The sequence below is a fragment of the Epinephelus moara genome, chromosome 10 (assembly GCF_006386435.1).
Source record: "Epinephelus moara isolate mb chromosome 10, YSFRI_EMoa_1.0, whole genome shotgun sequence".
Classification (NCBI taxonomy): domain Eukaryota; kingdom Metazoa; phylum Chordata; class Actinopteri; order Perciformes; family Serranidae; genus Epinephelus; species Epinephelus moara.
Genome location: NC_065515.1, coordinates 24,434,412 through 24,450,497, shown reverse-complemented (window position 1 = coordinate 24,450,497; position 16,086 = coordinate 24,434,412). Strand labels below are relative to the sequence as shown.

Genomic DNA, 16,086 nt, shown 5'->3' with positions numbered 1-16,086 from the left:
TCTATAGTTATTTGTGATTTTATATAGTTTATATCTACATACAGTGGTGGTATAGTTTTGTAGTTTCAGCACTTTGCTAGAATTATTAGCTAGCCACCAATTATTAGCATATCTGGAATTAGCCAACTTTTTGAGCAACCTTGCTGGAGAGAGATATCCTGAAATTAAAATAATTAGCCTGGATAAAAGGCTACAAGGCTTATAGATATAGATAACCCATTATCGGGTCAGGGTGGGGTTTTAATTTGATTTATTTAGTTAGATGGCTCATTTTGATGGCTCCGGGCCAGATGTCTCTTTATACGATTTTTATTTTTGTGCTATAACAACAAATTCAGCTACTGTACTAATTCATTCTCCCAACAGTGTATTGGTTTATGCATCATCATTCTGCACATGCTAAAGTCATATCCAAACATTTTTTTTAACTTTACAGTAAATTGATTTTGTTCTCAAGAGGGGCATCTTCAACTGTTGTTTATTTATAAACATTGTAATAATAGTATAATTTAGTACCAAGACTCTGACTGCAGACACCCCACAACAGCAGAGGTCAGCCTACACTTGCAGTGTTGCTTTGCAGTCAGCCACAGATGGGCAAATAAGAAGCAGGGCGGAACCATTGTATCACCTCTTGTTTCTGACGGTTGACCAAACTGGCGTACAGGCGGTTTGCTTCAAAACATTATGGCGTCGAGACGAACTTCAACACTGCCAAGTAGTTTAAAAAGTGCCTGCACAGACGCTAAAAGGTAGACTTTGCTGTATTTTTCCTTCGTTGTAAGCGAGTGTCGTGTCATTTGCATATTTTTGGCCAGTTACAATTTGTAACGTTAGAGAGGAGCCGTTTGAATACAGACGCCGTTAAGTTACATTGTAGTGCTTTATTTAGCTGACATTTACATTTTACACTTCTGGACCAGACATACGATTAATTATTATCACTAGACTATAAAAGCAAATATATGTATACGCTTTTATGTTCTTGTTAGTCGTAACAATAATGTCATTTATCGGTAGCAAGTTTAAGCTAACATTAACGTTACAGCTCAGCTTCCGGTTTAGCCTCTTCTATAAATATAAACCAGCTTCGTTATTTGTGCTCTCATGTCGACATTATTGAATTCCCCTGCTACTTTTTTTTGTTTATTTTTTAGCTCGAAAAGTGGAAACAATGCTAATAAATCAAACGTCAGTGGGAATGGGAAGAAAACTGCTAAATGTAAGTATTTGTGTGGGTTCACACATGTTAGTTAGTTTTAGTTATAATGTCCCTTATCAGACATGACTTACAGTTAGCGTCATGTCAACAATTCCCATTAAGTCTTCCTCCAGTGTTTAAAACTGTCTTTCCAACGTCTCTCTGCGACAGTTAACTTAAAGTGGCACTCCAACTTGAAACTGATGTACACTGATTTGTGCAAAGCTTAATAATAAAAATCAATATCACAGATGTCTTTGCAAGGCAGTTGTTGTCAAAATGCTCATTTTGACTGGCATCTTTTGTACCATGTTTGAATTCAGAAACAAAACTATTCCCTTTTTAAGGGAATTTGCAGCTGATATTACATTGGTGGTATGAATCATACACAGTCAAAAATGTTGAATTAGGCTAAACTGAGCTTGGTTTATTTCTTAAGTTTTTCTTTCTTTATGAATCTTTTCATCAATCTTTAGCAAGTGGGACTATTGTCAAGTCTCGATACATGCAGTCTGCTGAGAAGACATCTCTTTCAAAGGTAATGCTATTTTATTTTTACTTTTTTTTTTAAGCAAAGATTTGGTTTTATTAACAAATTACAGTGAGGAAAAATGCTGTTCCTTAAGTATAAATACAGAGAGGTTGTACTAAAGATAAACCTATGGGACATTTCCACGTACAAACGTATGTTAATAAACTTACAAATGGATCAGAAATTGAGAGAAAAAAAACAGGATGTTGTTCAGCATCCATCCCCCATCACCACCCCTGTGTGGTTCTCCATTTATGTCATATGAATAGGAAAGACTGTTTAACAAAATCAGTATAAAAGTTTAAGTTAAGGTTGGTCCAGGAAGAGTCGCATCCCTGTGGTCGGCTAAATCCAAAGAAGGCAGAATGTTGATAAAGGGACCCCAAATTTTCTGAAAGGTTGAGGGTTTTTTCCTTATAATATTGAGCATCTTCTGATTTCCAACTAATTAGTAAGCATTTTTTCACTGCGGTGCTGGCAAATAGAATAAAGTGTTTCTTGTAGTGGTTCACATTAACAGAACTCATATCCCCCCATATCCATAGCTATTTTTTACTTTTACAGGTTTTTGGTTTGATGCTTTAATGTAACATATATGTATTTCACTCATGGTAATCCAACTACGCTACATATTGTAAATGGACCTAAGATACCAATCTGCTATTAAGTGTTTAAATAGTTACTAAAATTCTGCCTCCCCTGTGTCTATGCAGTTCAGGTGTCTGTTGTTGTCTCACTTTTGATATTACATATTTGTATCTCATCGCACCTGTGTACCCATTAACAGAGTAACTCGCTGACCAATGAGTCGATGGCTGCACCACCAAGGCCTTCCTCGCCTAAGCCCAGTGGTACCAAACCGAGGGTGGGCACTCCACCAAGACGCTCACTGGCCCCACAGGCTCTAGCAACATGTAAGTGCTTCCTATGGTGATAACTGTGAATGTGTATTTGTAGTTTTTTGTGAATGAGCATGGTAATTATAGTGTGCCCTATGAGTTGAGTCAGTTGTTGAAATCTTGCAGTGAAACCCAGCAATGCAAATATCTTTTTATTCACCTATTTTCCTTGAGTTCTGATTGAGTCCGTAGCATTGTCTGAATGAGTTCTATGAATAACTTTTGCATTATGTTCATGTTATCTTTCTCACAGCAATGATGTCAAACACAACTGAGCCCTCACTGCTTGGGAGAAGTATTCTGCAGTCCACTTTCTCAGATGGACACTGCTTTCGCCCAGAGTTTGATATTTCAGTCATTAAAGGTAAAATGATTTTAACTCTTAAAATGCTTGAAATAAGTTTCAAATGAGATTATCGTGTAACCGTTCTTTTTCTATCTCTCTCAGAAAAAACAGTGCTTGAAAATGCAGTCGAGCCGGAGAAACATCCAGAGAATGAGAAGAGGATTGCTGAAATGCAAACATTCCTACTGGCCTACCTCACAGCTAAGGTAAATGTGTCTAACATATAAGTGTATCTGATATGCTAAAACCTTGTTTTTAATACATCTGCTTTGTTAAATCAGAGGACATTAGAGAGTACAACATTTTAAATGAAACATTGTGTCTAAGTAGTTTTTAGTGAATTGTCCTCTGTGCTCTGTGGGGAATAAACCACTTGTCTGAGTCCCATGCTGTGACTCATCTGGCTCTGTCTCTTTGATGTGTGACATAAGATGGAGAGCAATACCGCAAAGCTCAAGGCTGAGGCAGAGGCAAGAATCATGCAGGAGATGGAGGAAGAGGAGGCGCTGCATAATGAGGTCCAGGAGAAAAAGCGTCAGTACCTCCTCATGGAGAAAAACAGGCTAGCAAATGAGCTGCTGGATTTACAGGTCAGGAAATCATCCTTTGAGGACCTTTTTGATGTTTGGTCTGTCTTAAAAATTGTTATTGCATGCTGTAAAAACCAAGTGAAAGAAGAACATGAATTTCGTTTTTTTACAGTGTCATTGGTCAGGATTTTAGTGACACACATAATGTAATCATCACCTTATTGCCAAGCAACAAACTTATAACTGGAAAATGTTTGTTACATAACATACATATTGAATATGTCCATTGTATGATGGAGTCATACAATGGACACACAGACATTTATCATTGGAGATACTTTGCTACTATTGCATGTTCATACTTCATTAAACCTTAGTGGGTCGCATCTGTGCTGATTGATAGTATTGTATGATCAAAACAGCTGTTGAATAGTTGGTTTGTATTTTGAAAATGAAAAAAATATGTGAACTGTGTATAAAAACAAGTATGGCTACATGATTCTCATCTCACTAATGTTATTCTTTTCCTTCAGATTGCTGCTCTGACTCCAGTAGCAGAAACTGCCAGGCAGTTCACAAAGGATTACAAGTCTTTCGCCACAGCTGTTGACACCACCCGACATGAGCTGCCTGTCAAGAATTTCTACATTGATGGCGACAGAATGGAGTTTTTAGGTTGTTGTCACTATGTTTCAAAAGTTATTTCAAAAAAGGTTGCCCAAAACAGCATTGTTAATCATCAGTAATTTACTTTAATACTCAAAAACTCAGCTAATCTGCTTCATCCAAACTGTGTATAAATGTTTCGATCAGATTAACTCTGCCAGCGTAACACAACAACTATAATCTGATACTAATTCTGAAAGGTATACTATGCAGGATTGTCAGGCACTATTTGTAAATGTGCTTGCTAGTAGAGGTGAAAGTAAAAGCCAATCCCAGATTCACTCTCATTTGGCTTTTTGTCTCCCTATATTTAACTTTTTTTGGCCCTGTGTCTCTTGGATGGCTGCTGTTAAAAGTCTAATACTTGGTTGCTACCTTTTTGTAAAGCCCCCAACCTCACCTGAGTACTGTGGGGATACACGCATAAATGTCCCACACACAGACAATAAGAAAGAGGGCAGAGTCTCTACAGAAAAACACACTGCCACACACTTCTAGTGAGTCATAACTGAGGACTGAGCAGGATTACTTTTGTATGAGACTATACATTGTTTTCGAGGAAAGGTATATCTGTATAGGCATAGTTTATCTTTAAATAGGTAAATTTGAATTGGTGCATGGAAATATCTTATAGCACCCTTCTCCAACACAATCCTGTCCACTCCAAACCTATGAGATAAGCAGAGACAAAACAAATGCAGTAACCTTTAAAGTAAAACAATCAGAATTATTCTGGTTTACAGCAGATATTTATGTGCTGCAGGAACTCATGAAGATGGTTCTTAGGGTCCTCACAAAAGAAATTTGATTTTAAACAATGTGCTTCTGGCTTTTTAAATTATTTTATGTAACCTAACCACTGATTGCTCCTGTAAACACCAAATGACATATGTATTTTGCAGGAAGCTTTAACTTGATGATAAATATTGTTATAATCACATGCACCTGTATCTACACATTTTAGATAAAGCGGAGGCTTGCCTGAAGGAGAGTGAGAAGCTGCTGGTGGAGTGCACAGAGGGAGATCATACGGACAACACCACTTCCCTTGAGTGCCTTAGGGACATGAAAACAACATCAAAGGACATCAGTCAGCAGCTGTCAGGGTAGGCACATACTGAAGAGAACTTGTCATTTGGAAGCTGGGGATACTGTAAATCTATGATCTGCTTTGTGTCAACGTGTTGATTTATTCCTCTTTTGTTCCTATCCAGAGAAATGCACTGTATCAATCAATCAATCAATCAATCAATCAATCAATCAATCAAACTTTATTTATATAGCGCCTTTCATACATCAAAAATGCAACCCCAAAGCACGTATGACATAAGTCTACCTTAAAGAAATTTCATATTTACATAGTTGAAACAAGATACTTTTAAAGGTCCTGTGTGAACGATTTAGTGGCATCTAGCATTGAGGATGCAGAATTGAAACTTCTTCCGTGTGCCAAGCATGTAGAAGAACTACTAAGGTCTGGAAAACACAACACTTCTTATTTTGTAGGTCTGAAAACAGTTATGAATATTACATACCATTCCTGCCAATAGATGCCCCTAGATCCTACACACTCGACCTTTTAAAGAGTTGAATATTGGCACTCAGTGGTATTCAGTAGCACCTAAAATGCATCCCACCTGACGAGGTTACACTTGTACTCAAACATTGGTGTTTTCCATTTTTTCTAGTACATTTTCAGAGCTGCTGGAGCTGTCATCATTGATCTGCCGCCACACAGTCCATGTCCAGCAGGCCGCTGAGGAAGAACAGCTTGGCACTGCAAGAACCCACAAGTTCTTCTGCCCCAAACAGTGAAGGACAGCACACAGCATGGGATACACAGTACATGCACTTTGGATACCCCTCCACCCCAAATCTTCCCCGGTTTGCATATATTTGTAGCGTTTGTGTCTTGTCTGATTTCTTTGCAGCTGTATTATGAGATATTGTAAATGTTGGATAATGACTGATACTGTTTTATAGATGGAACATTGGTAATAAATACAACAACAAAAAAATAATAAAAATATAAAACGGAACAATCAACATGGCCATTTAAATGAGAAGCAACAATATGCAAGAGGGGGATATTCCTGTTTTATGATGTGTTAAATACAGCTGCAAAAAATACGTTAATGTCCTCCTGAGACCCTGCGTCCTCATGAGGACATTTGCTGCACCTTATATTTCATTCTGCTCAACTTAAATCTGTTGTCCTCATTCGTGGACAGTTAGTCTGCAGCTAATCTTGACACAGAAGTGGACAAGGTACAAAACCTGATCACACTGTATGGTTGAAACTTGTCCTTGACCAATTAGGTGTAACAGACTGTCTCTACAGACAAAAGGACATTCTTCACTTGGAGTATGGAACAAGGAAAATTCATCCAGACTTACAAAATGAACACATCACAAGACTTTTAGATATGGTGCATTATTTGTAATTTAGTCTTTGCACAACAACATTCAGACATTTAAATAAACTGTTTTATATTTTATTACACACTGTAACCATAAAAAAGAAACCCACCTTCCTCATATATCTTTGTTTTTCTCCCAAACTACTTCCTTTTCAAAGACAGTGTTTAGTTTTTCATACTTATCAGGTCCTACTGATGCCAAACAGCTCAGAGACATTAAAAATGCAGACCAGAACCGAAGCTGAGGTCTTAGGAGGATATATAAGGAGTCTTGGTTCTGGGGAAATAAGTATGTGAGCAGAGTTGGGGGGCATGGACAAGTTTAAATACATGTTAGATTTGTGTTTGCTTGATAAGAGAAAACTCTCAAATTCGTTGATAACGATTTAATGTAGAAGTTTGAAGTCCAGTTTTATGAATGAATTCTGCTGTCTGTCCCGTGTGTTTTACAAGTGAATTTAACAGGAGAGGCCCAAACTGTGGTTTGTTTTTTTACATGTTTGGAAATGGTTAAAGACACGTAGTACAATATGTATAACTGAAGTCAAGGGCCGTGCCTTTTCACTGTGTGTAAAGTATTGTGTCCAACTCCGGATGTGACGTTGCATCAAAACAACGATGACGCATTTTTATTGGCTGATGCTGGAAAGTGACGAGCGGTCTTTTCTGAAGGACCAATGAACCGGAGGAGAGCGCCTCGTCGCATGTGAGTACACGGAGTTTATTTCACATTTATTAACCATTTCCCAGAAAATTACATCCCTAGCCAAGTTTTCTATCGTATCTTGACAGTTTGGTTCATCTAACATGACTATTCTTCGATAGTAGAGACGCCATTCGCGCGATATCTGTCGTTGTTAGCTAGCTAACTGACGGAGCAAGCTAACAACTGCCGCCTGGTGAATTCGTACAGTTACCAGTAGCTTCTTACAGCTACCAGTACGGTAACGTTACAGTAGTTACCAGCTACTAACTGGTGAAACGTTGCTATTTTGTGCTTTGTTCTGTCGCTTTAGAAAAGACGGCGAAAACAAAGGTTTCGGATAGAGCTAACATGATATCTTTGTTTAAACCGTTTGCTAACGGGTTGTCCATTACAGATTCAGTTCTGTTACAAAGTTTGTAAGGACAAAAACACCTAACGTAAACCCAAACTTAACTCAAACACTGGTAGGTGGTGGTACGTTCATAAGTTGAATGCCTCTTGTTTTGTCAATCAATGACTTAAGAAGGAGGGGGAAAAGCAATAGAAGGTGGAAAGTAATATAGCATTGTGCACTCTGCATAACGTAAGACAGCGGTAGCTTTTAAGTCAGGTGTGTTGCACAAATAAATGTAGAACTACAGGGGAAAAGGGTAGCCACAGCCACTTAGATAAGAACTGAGTACAGTTAAACATACACTGATTAGCCACAACTTAAAAACCACTGACCGTTTAAGTGAAGAACGTTGATAATCTCATTGCAATGCAATGTACTGCCAAGAAACCTTGTGTCCTGGTATGCATATGAATGCCACTTTACATACACCACTCACCCAAACACAGTTGCAGACCATCTTTACCCCCTCATAGCAATGGCACCCCCTGATGTGAACTCCACAAAGAGCTCAAGGCGTCGACCTGGTCTCCAAATTCCCCAGATCCCAATCCTATTGAGCACTTATGGGATGAGCTGGTACATCAGAAGTCCTTTTTACATGCCATGAGAGGTTTTAGTCAAGTCTGATTTGCGGTGGGGTTCTCTGACCTGGTGAGGCATGGACACAGGACGTCTGTAGGGTGTCCTGTGGTGTCTGGCACCAGGATGTGGGTGGCAGAGTCTTGTGGATTGCAAGGCAGAGGTGAGGTATCGGCACGTCCCACAGATGCTCGACTGGATTTGGATCTGGGGAATCTGTAGGCCACGTCGACACCTTGAGCTCTGCCACTGGGGAGTGCTGATGCCATAAGGGGGGTTACTTTGTGTGCACCAGTGTTTTAGGTGGGTGGTGTGTGTCAAGTAGCATCCACATGAATGCCAGGACCCAAGGAGAACATTGCATTGTAATGAGATGATCAATGTTATCCATTTCGCCTGCCAGCTGTTTTAATGTTGTGGCTGATCAGTATAGCGGTTATGTGTCAGTCGTTACAGGTTGTTGTCAGATGTCAATGAGGGCCACCACACAAGAAAACAAGCTGTTACTGTGTATACTTATATCTGATTCCTATGGGACTACATTTTCAGTGAACAACCTGTTTCTTTCACTCAGCTCTCACCCTCAGAGAAGGGGTGCATCAGCAGGAGGACAATGGAGACAGAGGAGTGAAGAGCAATGGCGAGGCCATGTCAAAGCAAGGGGGAGAGAGGTGGAGGAGGATGAGAGATGCGAGCAGCATGGGAAAGAGACCGTGCCCAGGGGAACCTGCCAAACCATGTGCCCTGCTCGTGAGCTGCGGGCCCGTGAGGCACAGTACCGCCTTCACCATTTTGAGATGTTGGCAGGCACAGAAAGAGATCGACAGCCCAAGGGAGACCCCTTGCGTGCTGTCAAAGAGTATTCCAGACCAGCAGCTGGGAAAGACTCCACAATCCCCACTGACCTCCGTCCACCTGCTGTGCTGCTGAAAACTGTGCATTACCTTATTGATGATATCGCTGCCTCCCCTCACCTGCATCCCTGGACTGAGGCTAGTAATGTTTCTCCAGTCACTGTTTCTACTATTGTTAGAGTGTAGTCAAGAAAAACTAACTTGTATATTAAGGGGATTGGTCACTTAGAATTGTAACTTTTAGCATCATCTACACATCCCTAATGGCAGTTAAAACATTGGTTACGCTTGACTTCACTAGTATGCACACAGGCACTAAGCCAACACAGCTTCATGTAAACATCCTCCAAAACCTCATGTGTCTAACAAACTGTTCTTTAAAGTACCAAAAAGACATAAAAATGAGCATATAGCAGTGACTAAATATTTGGCTTTTGAACACAAACTGCAGCACTTTCTTTACATAGCACAAGCTGTGTGTTATGGTGCCTGACAAACTGGAAAAACTTTCAGCGACCATTGGCCATTTCATTTTTGTAAATATCTTTTGCAGAAAAACTAAAATGAAACATCAGAATTTAAGGATCTCGGCCGAAGCTAGTAACTTTGATTCTGATGTGGCATATTTGTCATAGCCCAGTAATAATTCTGTAATATTAAAGCTGCAATTATGAGTACATAGAAAAAAATCTTCACAACATATAATAACACATTTATCTTGCCCTACAGGTGTACGGCTTTGTCTTTGATCGATTGCGTGGCGTGAAGCAGGACATGATCATCCAGAGGGTGTCTGGGGAGAACTGTGTGGCCATTTTAGAGCGAACAGTGCGGTTCCTGATCTACGCCTCTTATCGGCTTTGTGGTGAGCCCCTGCGGCTCTACGACCCATGCATTAACGACACACACCTACAGGAGAATCTGAGCTGGCTGTTGGACTGCTATGCAACTGAAACAGGGCCACATCCCAACCAGGAAGAGTTCCAGGCTCTTGGTCTGCTGTACAACTTGGGTTGGTCACTGTTTTTTATTGTTTCATGCAGGTTTTTGATTTGCATGTGTGGTTAAGCATCATATCAATTGCGTATGCAGGCTATTGATGCAGAGATCTGTCTTCAGCAGTCCTCTGACTAAATTATAAAGTAAAGTAAGGTGTTTCTTTATGTGCCATGATCAGGATCATTTCTTCATGCTTGCTCTCTTTTTTTTCCCTGTCTCCCCCAGGTTCAGCTCGTGCCACACAGCACATCATGGAGCTCTCTGAGCGACTTCGCAGCTCTCCTGCCATCACACTTGCACTTTCCATAAACCGAGCTTTTCTGGAGCGGAACCCCATACGTTTGCTCCGATTGGCCCAGAGGTTGAACTTCCTGCAGAGCTGTGCTCTGCACCGTCACCTGATGACATGTCGTAGAGATCTGCTGCTAATATACAGCCACGGATACAACAGTCGCAACTGTCGCTTTCCTCTTCATGGACTGGGTCAGCTCTTGTTCTTAGACACATCACTCACAGCCCGACTCTGTCAGGAGTACGGAGTGGAGGTTAACCGGGACAACCAAATAGTATTCTCCAAGGCTGCTTTCACTGAGCCTGAACAAGGAAAACTCCACTGCAAACTGTACCACAACATAGTGGCTGAGAAACAGAGAGACCTCACTGTCGAGAACATCATTCACGGATGCTCTTGAGAAATAAAAGGATTAAATCAATTATACAACTGATGTGTTGGTTGATTGGCATTCATGTTTGCTCCTGTTTCTGCACAGGGACATCAGTGCCACAAGCAGGGATTTAAAGTGTATTTTTAAGCACACCTTAGCAGTGCTTTCACCTTTCTTTTCTTGTTATCCTTTGCATTTGAGTCTCAGTGTTTCCTTCTCTCATACATGTTCAACATAAGGGTCAGGGCTTGTGTTTGCTGAGCCATTGGTCTGCCATGCTCCACTTGAGAGACGCTGAACTCCAGGTGCCTGAATTACTGTAAAGGAATACTTCACCCACAAAATGACCATTTGTGTATCAGTTAGTCATACCGTGTTACCTTGAAATTGTGAAGAAAACTGTGCTTTTCTTGCATGCCCTCACAGAAAACTCAGAATATAAAGCTTTTTGATTGACGGTACCACGTTCAACTTTTAACAACATCAAAACGTCCGTTTACAAACACTCCCACAAGTGTAGTATAATCCAGTTCTCATTTATGTAGTCGTATGCTCAGTATGTCCCAAACACACATATTTTTGCTAAAACGGAGTATTTAAAAATAACAAAGTGAAACATGTCTATGCTCTCTTCTAAGTTAGACTGTAATACTAAGGATTTTTAGTAAAAAATGCATGTGTTTGGGAAATACTGAGCATACAACTGGTTAATGAGCTTTGGATTATACTGCAGGAGATTTTGTTAACTGATGCTTTAATATAGTTTTCTGTTAAAGGTGGTCCCCAATCAATCAATCAATAAATCATTATGTTCACCGTTTTCCATGGAGGCATGCAAGAAAAAGATTTCTTAACAAATTAAAGGTTAACACAACATGACAGTCTAATTTACGAATGGTCATTTTGTGGGTAAGTATTCCTTCAAAATGTGAATTACTTTAATGTTGTTACTCTTTACTGGTTACATTTAAGGGTTTAAATGTGATGTTAATGCTGTATGTTTTTGTGAGGCATTTCAGGAAACCTACTGGACAATCTACTGTGCATCAGTGTTCATTTATTCTCACCAATGCAGTACCTCAGAAGCTGTAAATAAATATTTCGTATAAGAGGAATGCCTTGGTTTTTTATTTCAATTGCATTTGAGCTCATCTGCCACTGGAGGGCAGCAGATATCTGTAGAGGGCATCAACGTACTCCAAGAAGTACAAAAACAACTGACTGCAATTTGGATAATTGTGCTTCAAGTGTTTGTTTGGGTTTTTTTAAAAACTGTTTTCCTATTGAGCAATCCTGTAATGTTTTCCAACCCAAAGTGAACTAGTTGTGACTGGTGAATCCTCTGAGATGTCAGCTGAGATCCAAGTATGTAAAATGTGCAGGTAATTTATGGTGGTTTGAGCAGCAGGCTCCGTGCCGCTCCTTACACTGGGGTTAGTCATGCTCTCGCAGCACAGAAGTGAGAGGCGCTATTGAAGTGAATGAAGCGCAGCCTGACGCCGATCGCCTCCTCAGTCGCTGCTGTAGGAGCAGAGGGAGAGAAAAAAAAAAAAAGATCCACCGACTTGAAAGAGATCACCAGGAACTATCGGGGAAGCAACAGTTGCACGGATTTTACATGTCAAACATTTCTTTACACTGACATTTCTGCTCGCTCAAGTGGGAGGACGCTCACAATTTGTAATGCTGAAATATGAGAGAACGGAACCGGGGCGGGTGAAGGCACATGGGAGAGGACTGTCCGTGTACTCGGGGCTCTAAAAGGAAAAAAAAACTCCACGATTTGCTTGGAACTGGATTTGGCGAAGTGGGATGATTACAAAAAGTTGATATTTGGTTCCGGACGAAGCTCTGCACACCTATCACTCCAATCAACATCAATGGATAGATAGACTGAGAGAGCTGTAGATACAGACTGTTAACATTTCATTTAACTTTTCATCAGAGGTGGAAGATCTTGAAACTCCTTCAGAAGGAAGAGCCGATATCCAGCTTTATCTCGGTTACTGGGGCCAAAATGTTGCGGTTGTCTCTGACAGCTTTGAGTCTTTCATGGACTTTGTTCATCTGCAACGTGAGCTCAAGTTATGCACAAGAAAGACAGTAAGTAGCCTGTGTTGCATGTGTTGTCTTTGAAGTGTAGTGCGGTGCTTTAACCTCACTACAAGCATTTCCGATGCTCTCAATTGGGAATTGTTATATACAGAACTGTGTTTGTGTTCATTGCAACACCAGCCTTTCAATTCAAATATGTGCAGCAAGCGTCTTGATCATTGTTTATCATATTTACTGCATAAGCAACATGTCCTTATCTGTGAGATTGTCATATTGTTTGTGAATATGTGATTTTATGTCATTACTGATGACGACATTGTACTATCACACAACCCTTTGCCATTCATGTTTTTCATTCACTCTTTAGTTGCTGGACCTTTGAGCAGTTACGAGGTGATATACTAAGAGGCAGCCTCTCTGATTTTGTTGTGATGGCAGAGCTTTTCTCATGCCCATTAAGATAATGACAATTATTTAAGTTCATTGGTTTAATAGAAGCCTATTTTACTCAGTTTATTCGTCCAGACCCAGAGGAAAAAGAGGTAAAACTGACTTTTGTCTCCTTGCTGCCATCAGTCAGGCTGCTGTCAGCTGCCTGCAAGCTTAATCCTGACCTTGAGAGCTGTGTTAATAGTAAAGAGTTGTAAACAGTTCCTCCAGGTTGTCCAAGGGGGGAGGGATTGAGTGCGGCTCTGTGTAGTGAATTAACCGAAATTACTGCCAGTGCAGGCTTGATTTACAAAAGAGAGCTTAAATCTTTGTCACGTATTAAACAGCTCAGCTGAGGGTGAAATTTGGGCAAAAAGCAAAAAAGACTAAGAACCTATGACCATGTGACTGAACTAAAAAGAACGGACTGTTAAAGACTTCACCTTCACAAATCCCTCTCAGGCACCAACCAGCGCTCAGCTGAGGACAAAAGTTGGGCAAAAACAATGAGAACTTGAGTACATCAGGCCATGTGACTGAAATAAGCATGGTCTCCACCACCTGATCCGGGCTCATCCAAGAGCTGGTTAAACTCACTGTAGATCAAACGCGCAGAGTCAATTTCCTCGTATTATCTTCCTTCTCCCGAAGCCTTATTTTCCAGGGGATTTTCTCATGACTTTCTCTCTCAGGAACTGGAGTTGCCTCCGGCTGTAATGCCGTAGTGCCGTAATGCCAACCACCTGATCCTTCTCTCAGGCATGCAATTGGGTTTGTGCTCGAGGCTTTGCTCACTCCTAATTTGTGTGATCTTCAGTAAAGTTTTCAGGTGGTGAACGGGCCTATTTGCCTTAAAAATTAGAGTTGGGATGACTGGGTCAGGAGCTACATAGTCTGCCACATGTGGCTGGAATAGTCAACATAGGACTGGGTCTGCTTTTCTCAAATCAAGTTACCTTTTGATACCCAAACAAACACATCATTTGGTGGATGCTTTCATCAACTGCTCTACACGCCCCTAACATAGTCCCTGATGAAGTCAAGCAGGACCACGCTAACAAGAGCACCTATTATTCTGTCTTTGTCACCTGAGAGATAAAACCCCCTCAGCGCCAGATGGCATATTCTTTCATCCAAATAAAACTTAAATTGGGCCTTTTTTTTTTTTTTTTTTTTACAGACTGTCGATAAGCATCAAAGAGTGACCTTTGCTCTGTGACCTCTGTGACAGGCTCCTTCCCTCAATTAAATGTCAGAGTGACCGTGTGGAATCTCAGTCGTTATTTTTTCAAAACAGACGCCAAGGTTCTGTCAGAGGTGCCAGACCACCCAAAGAGAATGCCAGAGCGGAAAGCTCATTGGCCAACAGGTACTCCGTCCCTGGTAACCATCGCAATTAAACCTGATCTCGCTGCACAGATCCATGTGGAATGTCCCTGTTTGTATGTGTGTTTCGTTGCGTGCGTGTGGGTCAGGGAGGCAACGAGAAACGGCGAGAGAAACATGAATTTATGCTTTGGTTCACCTGTGGGCAGCACTGTAATATATTCACTATAAAACAATAATGGTAAGTGGTATCAGTGCCTGAATCCACCTTAAAGTGGAGCAGTGATGTGATTCATATCTGTTCATACACAGCGTAAATTAACCTCCACATGTCTGTTTGTTGTCTGACCTCTGACCTCTACTTTATCTCCTGCCACCACCTCTCCCTCTGTTATGCCACTTCAACTTTTTCTCCTGCTCTGTGTACTTTCATGCCCTCTGCTCTCCTCACCTCACCTCCCTCCTTCCCCTTTGCTTCATCTCCCCTTCCTCCACCTTGCTCTCCCGCTCTTCTCTCAGGGGTTATTTGGTCGCCGCACCTTCAGTGTTTCGAGCAGGCGTGGAGGAGAGCGTGAGCGTAACCATCTTCAATGCAAAAGCAGAAACACGCGTCCAGGTGCAGCTGACGGTGAAGGGACAGACGGTTGCCCACAGCCACGGCTCAGTGCTCGGTGAGAACAAAGCTAAGGTTACACTGGCACAATGCATCACTTTCAGAGAGCAAACTTGCACTAACAAGTTGAGCTATGGGACACCCCCTTTATGGGATGTATCCAAAGGATGTAGACATCACACAGGTGGGCAGTGCTGATAAAAACATAGGTTGAAGAACACACACACGCAACGTGAGCCTGGTTGACCTCTGCCCTCACTGTGTGCTCCTGACCAGCTACGGTTTTTATAGATGTTATCTTTGATTGGAGGCATCAGCTGAGCCCATCCCACCAGCCGCTTCGTGTATACAGTGTGTGATTTGTTTGACAGCACCATTAATAGATGGTGCTTGCTCTACCTCAGAGTGGCATCGAGACAGGCTGCAGCTGGATTTCCTGTGAACCCAGGGTGAACACATTCAGGCAAACACAACCACAATGTAGTAGCTCTCAAAACTGCTGGATATTATTGTGTTATACAGATGTTATACAGATTTCAGAGATGAGATGTAAGTATATGAAAATGCTCTGTTTCTATTTCAGATAAAGGCACCATCAAACTAAAGGTGAGTCTAACTGTGTTCTGTAGCTCGCATTTGTTTCCTCAGACGTGTCCTACAGTAACATGCATGCTGCTTTCCAGAGATGTTTAAAATGCACGGCACTGTTTAGCGGTGACAGCTGCACAGTAGTGAGAGCCCCTTGTCCGTTGTGTGCACATTCCTCAGGCAACATGCAAATCAACACTAACATTATTTGTAATGCAACATCTGTCTCTGCTCATTCATTGGGAATAAGGTAACAGCCTCAATATAATATGCAACAGCTGTTG

The 16,086-nt window shown here is 41.1% G+C and overlaps 3 protein-coding genes across 3 annotated transcripts in view; all 3 read left to right on the top strand.

Moving 5' to 3' along the window:
• Positions 1-626: 626 nt before the first annotated feature.
• haus8 (HAUS augmin like complex subunit 8) lies at positions 627-6,220 on the top strand. The gene is made up of 10 exons (XM_050055221.1): positions 627-752; positions 1,158-1,222; positions 1,678-1,739; positions 2,521-2,647; positions 2,886-2,996; positions 3,081-3,184; positions 3,410-3,568; positions 4,042-4,183; positions 5,139-5,280; positions 5,863-6,220. Exons 1-10 carry the CDS (start codon positions 688-690, stop codon positions 5,987-5,989), a joined length of 1,104 nt encoding a protein of 367 aa, XP_049911178.1. The 5' UTR covers positions 627-687; the 3' UTR covers positions 5,990-6,220.
• Positions 6,221-7,197: 977 nt separating this feature from the next.
• sac3d1 (SAC3 domain containing 1) lies at positions 7,198-11,906 on the top strand. The gene is given in 5 exon segments (XM_050055219.1): positions 7,198-7,264; positions 7,267-7,300; positions 8,848-9,265; positions 9,857-10,139; positions 10,352-11,906. Coding segments are annotated over 5 exon segments (1,254 nt in total). The 5' UTR covers positions 7,198-7,212; the 3' UTR covers positions 10,819-11,906.
• A 130-nt stretch (positions 11,907-12,036) lies between these two features.
• The window catches only part of cpamd8 (C3 and PZP like alpha-2-macroglobulin domain containing 8), a 51,715-nt gene continuing 47,665 nt past the window's right edge, over positions 12,037-16,086 (top strand). The window contains exons 1-3 of the mRNA XM_050055211.1: positions 12,037-12,894; positions 15,121-15,272; positions 15,798-15,820. Coding sequence (XP_049911168.1) covers positions 12,809-12,894; positions 15,121-15,272; positions 15,798-15,820 — 261 coding nt within the window. The 5' untranslated portion in view covers positions 12,037-12,808. The remainder of the gene's footprint in view (positions 12,895-15,120; positions 15,273-15,797; positions 15,821-16,086) is intronic.

What these genes read in the sequence shown, in the direction of transcription:
- haus8 (XM_050055221.1), top strand. Translation starts at nt 688, where the DNA reads ATGGCGTCGAGACGAACTTCAACACTGCCAAGTAGTTTAAAAAGTGCC. An exon ending in TGGCCTACCTCACAGCTAAG is followed by an intron (nt 3,185 to 3,409) that starts GTAAATGTGTCT and finishes GTGTGACATAAG; the next exon opens with ATGGAGAGCAATACCGCAAA. An exon ending in CGACAGAATGGAGTTTTTAG is followed by an intron (nt 4,184 to 5,138) that starts GTTGTTGTCACT and finishes TACACATTTTAG; the next exon opens with ATAAAGCGGAGGCTTGCCTG.